General features: G+C 54.9%; 1 protein-coding gene across 3 annotated transcripts in view; it reads right to left on the reverse strand.

The window, feature by feature from the left end:
* Positions 1–2975: 2975 nt before the first annotated feature.
* The window catches only part of ZNF395 (zinc finger protein 395), a 37745-nt gene continuing 31034 nt past the window's right edge, over positions 2976–9686 (reverse strand). For all 3 annotated transcript variants that reach the window (XM_007108018.2, XM_024130789.1, XM_055082890.1), the window contains exons 5-10: positions 7754–7989; positions 7195–7295; positions 6163–6442; positions 4724–4816; positions 3759–3862; positions 2976–3529 (exon numbers count right to left, since the gene is read on the reverse strand). In XM_007108018.2, coding sequence (XP_007108080.1) covers positions 3418–3529; positions 3759–3862; positions 4724–4816; positions 6163–6442; positions 7195–7295; positions 7754–7989 — 926 coding nt within the window. In that variant the 3' untranslated portion in view covers positions 2976–3417. The remainder of the gene's footprint in view (positions 3530–3758; positions 3863–4723; positions 4817–6162; positions 6443–7194; positions 7296–7753; positions 7990–9686) is intronic.

Raw genomic sequence — 9686 nt, forward strand, 5'->3', positions numbered from 1 at the left:
ATGAGTGTGTATGCTTCGCCCCCAGGGCTATCACTTCTTTAACAACAAGGGTAATGATAATCTTATCCTTTGTAGGGGGAGAGGGCAAAGGGACAGGCACACATTAAATCAGACAATGTACCATTTTATTCCTTATAAAATATATTTCATATTGTTGCTGTAAAAACATTACATTTCACATTTTTAAAAAAATTTTTTGACAGTAAAAATAATACTTGGAAGACAGCTGGGGGAAAAGGCGCCAATAAGACAAGTTCACAGATGGGATTTGTCTCCCTCTTCTCCTTTTTTTTTTTTATTTGCCCCTGGTAAAGTCAGAACCTGGGAGGACCAGAAAGTAACAGGACAGATTTCTTCAAACAAATCAAGAGTTTCCACATCCAAATTCATTATGTCCTCCAAGGACTGCGTCAATGAGGACGTCGCTCAGAATGCATTCTGAAATTACACAATTGCTTTCACAGCCGGCTTAGAAGTCAGATCATTAAATCCAAGCCATTTTACTAACTCGATGGTCCTTATGCTTTGCACCTGTGACCTCATTTGCCCACAGCTACTATTCGCCGGTCTCTCTCTGCACTGAATGTGTAAGCACGGGTGCAGATTTGGTATCATTAAGGCTGTTCAGAGCAGGCACCACAGACTCCAAAGGTACTTCCAGAAATGTTCTGAATAAGGGAAACGTCCCTGGAATAGTTTCCCAAGACACCTGCCTTTGCCGATCCGTCCTGTTAGTTTCCAGTGCGCACCTGTGGCCTCTTACCTCCTATCAGATTCTGCTGCCCGGGTGGGCCGGGAAGGAGGGAGAGATACAGAGATGAAGAAAAAACAGGCGTGATCGCGGGACCAGTTCACAAACCCCCACCCCCACCCCCCAGAAGAGACGAACGGGACAACCCCAGGACAGACCACACGTCAAGAACCAAACACGATTGCCACAGATGGGGCAGCGAGAGGAGGGCGGCCAGAGGAGGCCACCGCCACCAGAAAGGAGGCAGGAGCAAATGCTGACGGGGAAAGCCGCACCAGAACATTAAAGAAAAAAAAAAAAAGAAAAAAAGACCTCAGTTTTTAAATTGTTGCATCAATTTCTTCTCTCTTCCTTTTCTGCCCTGTGCACCAGTGACATAAGAAGCCTGCCTTACCTAGAGAAAATCTTTATATCCAGTTATATCTACACGGTCCAAACTGAGGGGGAAATTAAATCAGCTTTTCTAAAGGCGAGACCCAGCAAGAGCTCTGATTAAGAAGGGAAGGGAAGAGGCTGCTGGGCTGAGCCTCCCCCCACCCCCATCTCAGAAGCCCCTTCCCCTCTCGGGGAGGACCTGCAGATGCACAGGGTGGGAAGTGAGGCGTCAGCGTAGCAACACCCTGCATTAGCTTTTAATCAGGGAGCTTGAAGGGGCAGCAGGAAGAACCCAGGGCACCTCTTGCTGGCCTGGTTTCAAGCTTTACCAAGGGACAGAATTCCACATACATTTGTGGGTTTTTTTTGACTAAATTATAAAAATATACCCCATCACCACCAAAAACACTCATGCATAAGAGTGTCTTTCCCTTCTGTCACCAAACCCAGGTCACCATCACTCTTGGCAACATCACAGCCCTATTCTCATGTTTGCAACACTCGGAAACCTGCACGTTTGCAGGTGTGTCTCGGACTGAAAAGGCATCTGCACGGTTCCCGCTTCAGCAGCCAGATGATCCCACCTGGGCAGCCTCGCTCACAGCCAGGGGCTGGACGCCGCTGCGCAGGCCCCAGAGGGGTGGCCTGGTGGGATCCCCTGCGCCCCCGAGGAGTCCCCAGACCAGTGCCGCTCAGAGCAAAGGTGAGGCTTCGAGACAAAAACACGCCCTCCCCTCAGCCCAGCTCACCCAGCCTTGACCCGTCACTGGCTGGCACGGCGCGGAACCCCCCTCTTCTCCCTCCTCAACAAGAATAGCTTGGCTTATATACCTCCCAAGCATCGCAGTCCGGGCTCCCCTCCATTCCTGAGGTCTCCAGAAGCGCCAGCAGCCGCTAAATCAACCCCGGCCCCCCTCACGTGACCTCCTCAGGATCTTAACTTCCTGCATCCTGCCGGCAGGCAGAAACGGTGCTCAGCAGGTATCTGGGAAGGTGACACCGTTATCAAAGTGACCCTCCGCATCACACTGACTGGACCAACCAGAAGTCTCCTGCACTGACTGAAGAGTCCTGTCCTACTTGTCACCTCAGAAAGGAGACCAGAGGGTCCCCAAAGGGGCAGGTGAGCCAGTGGACCCTTTGGGGACCACTCAACACCCTCTCACAATGGGGGAAGCTGCCACCCACCTTTCAGTCTGTTCTCTCTGCCAGCTCAGCCCTGCGGCCTTGGAGGGACATGGGGAAAATCCCTGGTGAAACCAGAGACAAAGAGGAACCTACCTCAGGGCAGGGTCTCTCGGCCAAAGAAAAGGGATCTTTAATCAGAAAGAGGCTTCTGAATACACCGGAACAGAAAACAAAGTGTTTCCGGGGTGTCTTCCAGAGCTGGGGGGAGTTGATTCACTCGGGGAACAGGGGAGAACTCTCACAAATACTATACCCTCTGGTCTCTCCTCAAGGAAGTAGGAAAGAGTGATCAAGGTAGTGTTTAACTGCCACACCGCACAACATGAATTCGTTAGAGCCTTTTGGCTCAGCTCTTTGGGGACAGTCTTTACAAGCCTGCGAGTATGGGCTTGGAGAAGAAGCCATACAATATCTGTTGGGCTGCAACTCAACGTCAGGGAAGCCAGATTCAAACAGTCATCACCAGGAAAACGGTTTTCCTTCGACTTCCATGGAAGCTGACTGGTGAGGACAAGGTCTCCCTTCTCCCAGATTCGGGCGGAGAAGAGGGCCGGCTGCACCTCACAAAGCCCACAGATTCCCCCCACTCTCCCACCCCAGCCTCGGCAGGTCCTGCTCTCTGAGTCATCGGCCAGAAACGTCTTTCTTTCTTTCTTTTTTAAAGAAAAGTAAATCCATCTTGCTCACAGTGCCTTCTGGAAGAGTGGAGAAAGCAAAGAATTCACCACCTCAGCAGGAAACAGAATGAGCTGTTCCTTCTTTCTTTACATACAAACTAAGCCCCTAGGGAGACGGGCTGGGGGGAGGGGAGTGGAATCAGTTCTTTGGTCTCTGGTTCGCTGCAGAATACCCTTGGTCAGTTTTGGCTCTCTTCTATTTTAGGGGGGAAAAAAATATTTTCGTGGTCTTTTTGTTTTGTTTTGTTTTGTTTTGTTTTTTAAATAAAACGTTCCCGTGAGGGAGGGAAAAACGTTTTAAGTATTAAACCTTAGCCAATAGAGCCCAAACTCCCAATGTCCACGCTTTAGCTTTTAGGTTTCTGCTGAGGGCCTAGGACGCGTCTGCCTCTGTCCTCTGGCTGTCGGGCGGGGCTGCCGGACAGCTCAGTCCAGGAAGCGCTGGCAGGCCTTCTTCCAGCGGCAGGCTGTGCACCACTGGTCCCGGTGCTCGATGCCGTACACCTTGCGGCACTTCTTAGCCTCCCCGCGGGCTTTCCTGCAAGGCGGAGCAACGAGGGGACAGTCATGCACTGGCTGGAGCGTGGCCGGGCCCGAGGCTGAGCCAGAGCGGTGGCGGGAAGGGGCAGGAGCCGCCGGGACCAGAGGACCAGCTGCCTCCCCCCCCCCGCCCCACCCCCGGGGTGGTTCCCAGGGACTGACCCTGCGGGCGAGGGTCTGGCGGGGACCGAAGCCAGAAGGGAAGCCACGGGAGCAGACGGTCTCACCTGGTGCTGCTCTGGGCCCGGGGTGAAGAAGTGACAATCAGGTGAGATTTCATGGCGGGTGGAGGCTGCTGGGGCTCGCTGAAGCTGAGCGACCGGCTCCGAACCTGGGCACGGCGGGGAGGGGCCGTGAGCACGAGGGCAGAGACGTGCAAGACGTGCAAGGCGACAGGACCATCCCAAGGGACAGCCGGCCACACCGGCCTCGTGCCAGGAGGCCTTCTCTGGAAGGACATTCCAGGCAGAGGCGAGCAGGGACCAGCTAGGGAGGGGAGGTGGAGAGGGAGGAGCCGGCCTGGAAAGCCACACTCCCGCTAGGAGTAGGGACCAGGGGCAGGGGCAGCCACTTGGCCTGGACACCTTGCGGACTGCTCCCTGCAGATCTGGATGGAGCCACCATATGTGGGACAAAAGGAGGCCCGGCCCTGCCTCAGTGGCACCTCCAAGGCACGTTTTACAACGTGTGATGCCTTCCTGGCAGGCGATGTTTCAGACTGGAACCCACCAAGCATGGTTCAAATGGACTTCCGATTTATTTTAGTTCAGAGGCACGCCACCTTAGGCGCTGGTCCCCAGTGGCCTGGGGACCTCTGATCCACCCGCACAGCCCACCCACAAGCTCCTCTCTCCTTTCTCACCCGCTCTCTTCCTCCCCAGCTTTCCCACGTTCTCTCCCTTCTCCTCTCAGCGTTAAAACCTTACCAAGCACGCACAGACGCTCACGGCTAAAGAGGGCGCGGACCCTGCCTGGCCCCGTGATCCTCTTGGCAATCAGCGGCTTGATCTGGGTGCTCCTCTGCAGGTGCGCCCCTCCCACCTTCTACAGGAGCCTGTGACCGGCTGGGGGTGAGGGGCGCGAGGGCACACAGACCTTCGAGAAGCTGGGGCACAGGAGGCGCGCGCGGGGAGGCGGCCTCCGGCACCGGGTCCCTGGAAGTGCTGACTGGCTCAGAGCTGGGCACACTCACCGGAGAGAGGGAGGAGGCCGCAGAGGGGGCAGCGGCCCAGCTAATACTGGTGTAGATGTGCGGTGAGACGGGGATCTGGAAAGACGGCAGGGCCTGCCGGAGAACAGGGAGCGTCAGCCTGGGCCGCAGCTCAGGAAGCTTTCGGGGCCCGGCCCCTCCCCCCACGACCTCACGGTCTGCAGCAGCAGGTGCACCTCGGACTAGGAAATTCTGGGACACCCCGAAATGCTCTTCCGGAGAGAAATGTGAGAGTACCGACTCTGGGGTCGCCTGAGTCTCAGGCTCCAATCTTTTTTTTTGGAGCCCTTCTCTCGGAGCTGGTGTACATGCCAGCCTCATGACTTAATCACCTCCGCGGATTAACTTCTTGGCTGGATCACCCACCAAGACCACGCTCGAGGCAGTTTCCCCCAAGAAGCCCAAAAGCCTTCCGAGTGGGAGCTTCTGGGGCTGTGCTAAGGGTCTGGTGTCCCCAGGCAACCGCGTGGAAGCGGCACGTCCAGGTGGAGGGTTGTTTGTAAAAACACCAGCCGCCCTCTCCAGGCCCCATGTCACGGAGTTGGCCGGCTGCCCAAAGGGCCACCTGAAGTTGGCCCGACATGAAATAGCTAAGCGGCCACTCATTCTAATGAGCAGGAGGGCTGGCTGGATCTGTAAAGGCTTTCGGATGGAAAACACTGCTTTTTAATTACAAACTTGCAAATCAGCCTAGAGTCGGATAAAGCCAAGCTGTAGGCATACGAGGATTTTAAGAAAAACCGACACACGGCAAGCAGGGTGTTCGGTACCTACTACGTGCAGGAAGGACCATCCTAATGCCACTCCCTCCGTGACAGCTTTACCAACCCCATAGGCATAGTAGCTTGGTCTTTCCTGTACCCACAACAATTTCTTATGCCTCCCGTAAGATACTTTGATTACTTATTATAATTAACCATAGTTACCCATTCATTTCTCTCTCCAGCTAAAGCATACACTTCACAAGGCCAGGAACTATGTCTTATTCTATCCGTAAAGCTTAGCCCGAGGCTTAGTAGGTATTCGAAAAACTGAGTGCCAGATTATTTCTTAACACAATTCTAGGAACTGGGGGATTTGCTTTGGGAAACCCAACTACACTATTCTATCCCCTTTTATAGCCAGCGATGTACCAATTCCCCAGCCCAAATCCATCAGCCTGGTTACCCAGGGATTCGTCCAGATTTCTCATAACTGCTCATGACGGCCACTGAGGTAGAACTCTGGAATCCCCATATTTATCGAGTGTGAAGTCATTTTTCTTTTCTTCTTTGTAGAAGTCAGAGATTAGTAATGCAGCCAAAGGACTCAGCCTTCAGCCGGGGTGGTCAGTGGCCTGTGATCAGGCTGACCAGTGACAGTCAGACGCTGAATGTCGTCACGGCCACCAGACTGAGCTCCCACCGGTCCCCACCCTATACCTGGTATGCATGGTCGGCCTGAATGTGCCAGAAGGAGCCAGGAGCTGACTTGCTGAGAGCACCAGAGGGCAGGTAGGACTCCAGGCCAGGGTGATCTGGGCCTGAGGACTGGGCTTTGGGAGGAGGCGGAGGGAGAACGGCAAGGGGCGGGCTGGTCGCGCTGGGGGTGGGAGCCGGGTCCACGGTGGGGCCACCAGCGGCAGTAGCTTCCTCCTTCACCTGCACCTCTGTGTAGTAGAAATCCTCCTCCCGCTTGAACTGGCCGGAGTCCACGGTGTCCCTGCGTGGGAGGGAGACGCACTGATGACCAGGGCCACGCTGCCTTGGTCCAAACACAGGGGAGGGTGGGGCGCGAGGACAGCACTTGCCCAGGGCCACCTGGCAAGTCTGGGAAGAAGGCCAGCAGGACACCCAGGAGCCCTGCCCCTGACGTGGGCTCACGGGGGATTACACGCTGGCCCGTCAACGGGTTTCCCCATCACTGAAGGCTGCTCCTCCCGCAAGCTCTGACTCTGATCTCCGCCCCAAGATCTGACTCTGATCTCCGCCCCAAGATCTGACTCTGATCTCCGCCCCGGGTCCTCTCCGGGCCCCAGCCACTCGCAGTTGCTCTTCTTCAGGGAAAGGGCTCTGCGTCAGCTTCCTTGGCCATAAGCTGCCCCAGCCCCAGGGAGTCGGTGCAAAGGGAGCCCTGGCTTCCCAAGGGGAAGCAACAAGCTCTCACCAATCGCCCTCTATCTGTCCAGAACTGAAACACCTTCCTTCCTACGGTGAGGTGAGAAGACACAACGGCAGGTGGAGAGAGCTCCCTTCCCATCAACAGCATTAACATCCACTACTGCAGGAGGGGCCTCCTTCCCGGCAAAGATCTCTTTCCAAGGGACTGTTTTGCAGGGCACAAGGCCAGGGACAGGTGGCGTCCTCAGCCGGCCAGTTTCTCGGAGGCATTCGGGACCGTGGGTCTCGGGGAATCGGCAGGTGGAGGACGCCTGAACGGCACCCTCGGCAGAGGGGCCCTGGGCTCGTACCTACCCCAGGTGGAGGGCTTTGACGTGGCGCTTGATGCCCACGATGGAGCGCAGGACTTTGCCACAGTTGGGCCACAGGCACTTGTACATCACCTTCACCGAGTTCTGGGGGAAAGGAAGACGTGGTAAGGGGGACGTGTCCTCCCCTTCAGCCCCCTCCCAGCCTCACCCAGTGGGGGCTTTAGCTGCCTTCGAACAGAACCCAGCAGAAGGCCGAGGAAAGGGTTTCCCAGGGACCAGAGACACTGACTGACAAGCAGGGACACAGAGCCTGGACTCGGCAGCTGGTCCCGGGGGCCGGCATCGGCTCCGGGAGTGGGGATGGTTGGTGGGGAGGAAGGAAGGCCTGCCGGAAGCCTCTGCAGGAGAGTAGGAACGAAGGCAGGGCTGGGGCAGAGGTGAGAAGGCCAAGGACGTGGCGTTGGAGAGGAGGAGTAGGCTCCTGGGAATGCCAGGAGGAAAGAGAAGCAGCAAAGGAAAGCTGAAATGGGATGGAGCCTGAGAAGGCCCAGGACCCGGGGCCCGTCCCCTCCATGGCTGAGCTCCCCGCTCACGCCACGTACCTTTCTTTTGCGGGGAGCTGGTTCATCCAACAGGAAAGCGTCCGGGTCGGTCTCAAATCCATTATCAGTCTGGGGAGAGCCAAAGGCGTCCCCCAAATACTTGGGGCTGGCCTGGGGGTGGGGGGGCGAGGGGGTGGAGACGCCGCTGCTCCCGCTCCAGTGCCCGCTGGTGGTGCTGCTGCCGCTGTCCGACACGTCGCCGCTCTCCTTCCACGGGTCACAGGCCGCGCGGGAAGCTGGGCAGAGACAAGACAGAGGATGCTCAGGGGCCTGTCCCTGGGTCCACTCCGGATTCCGCACGGACAGCCCAGGACGGAGGCCAGGAAACTCTCGTTTGGAGTCTGGGTTCCCACATCTAATTCCTGGCTCTGGCTTGCCTGACTTTGCCACTCCAAGGGGGAAAAACAAAAAGACAAAAAAATGTCGCCCCGCCCCCAACAAGCCCCTCCCGTTTCTGAGCTTCAGTAGAAATGAGGAGTGGGTCCATTCATCGCAGCGCTGTCTGTGGGTGGCCCTGCTCTGCTGTAGTGGACACTTCCTGGCAACAGCCATGCTGATAATCTGACCACTAGACACACACTGCAACTGCATTTTGAGTGCAGGTGTCCCCCACTTTTCGGAAGTTTGCTTTACAGCATTTCCCTTTGATGAAAGACCCGCAGTCGGCCCTCCGAATCTGCAGTTTCCGCATCCAAGAATTCAACCAACCGTGGATTGAAAATATTCAGGAAGAAAAAATTCCAGAAAGTTCCCCAAAGCAAAACGTGAATTTGCCACACACCAATTAAACATTTAAACAGGAACATTTAAAAGGCATTTACGTTGTATTTAAAACTATTTACGCTGTACGCAGCATTTACATTGTTTTAGGTATTGAAAGTAATCTAGAGGTGATTTAAAGTATACAGGAGGATACGCGTAGGTTACATGCAAGTACTATGCCGTTTTATACAAGGGACTTGAGCATCTGTGGATTTTGGTATCCGCACGAGTCCTGGACCAATCTTCCACAAATACCAAGTGACAACCATACATTAGTATCTGTTTTCATTAACTAAAAGAAATCTGAGGAGGGTTTTCACTTTATGAAAAAAGGTGAAAATAGTGTTCGCGGTTGGTTTCGCAGCGAGCTGTGGCAGAGTCAGTGCGCACCCCAAGCAGTAAGAGTGGCCCCGCTGAGCTCCTTCCTGGGAACCACACTTGGCGCCTCAGCACCTAGCGACCATAGCTTTGAACTGTGTCTGTGAGCATCCGTGCTTTATCTCGATATAGTCTGTGCATCTGTTAGCAAGATGTGTCCTAAGGTAACTGCTTCGCTTTACACCATTTCAGCTTTCACAGAAACGTTCTGCTTTCAGATAGCAGGGGAAACCTGTATTATTAATGGAAGGATAACCTAATTAAAATGTACTTGTCACTTTAAAGGCAGGGGGAGAGCAGGGAGAGGGGAGGGGCAAAGCCTCTCCTGCCTCCCTCCCAAGCACAGACAAGCGGGCTGGGTACCACTTGGGAAGCTTTCCCTGCAGTAGAGTAGGATGGAGAGGCGAGGTTAAGGGCTTGTTAACCAGGCTTTCTTGAAAAATGTCTGTTTGATCATTTAAACCCAGGCAAGTACATCAAAACCGGCGTGTGAAAAGAAACCATCCAGCTAGCTCTCGCAGCTGTCAGGAGGTGTAGCCTTTACCAGAGCCAGCTGTGGCCCAGGTGGCTCCTCTTTTACCCACAGGGAACACGCTTAGAGAAGGAAAGACGAGCTCTGAGAGCAGTTCAGACTCATCACAAGATGACAGGAGGCCCACACAGCCGACGGGGCCTAAACCCGCTGCCCTGCTCCCAGCAATGCGTCTGAACAGGAAGGTCACAGGTGAGACATGTCAAATTTTCAGTTTTTTTTTTTTTTTTTTTTTGCGGTACGCGGGCCTCTCACCGTTGT

This window comes from Physeter macrocephalus, unplaced genomic scaffold (assembly GCF_002837175.3).
Source record: "Physeter macrocephalus isolate SW-GA unplaced genomic scaffold, ASM283717v5 random_280, whole genome shotgun sequence".
Taxonomy (NCBI): Eukaryota; Metazoa; Chordata; class Mammalia; order Artiodactyla; family Physeteridae; genus Physeter; species Physeter macrocephalus.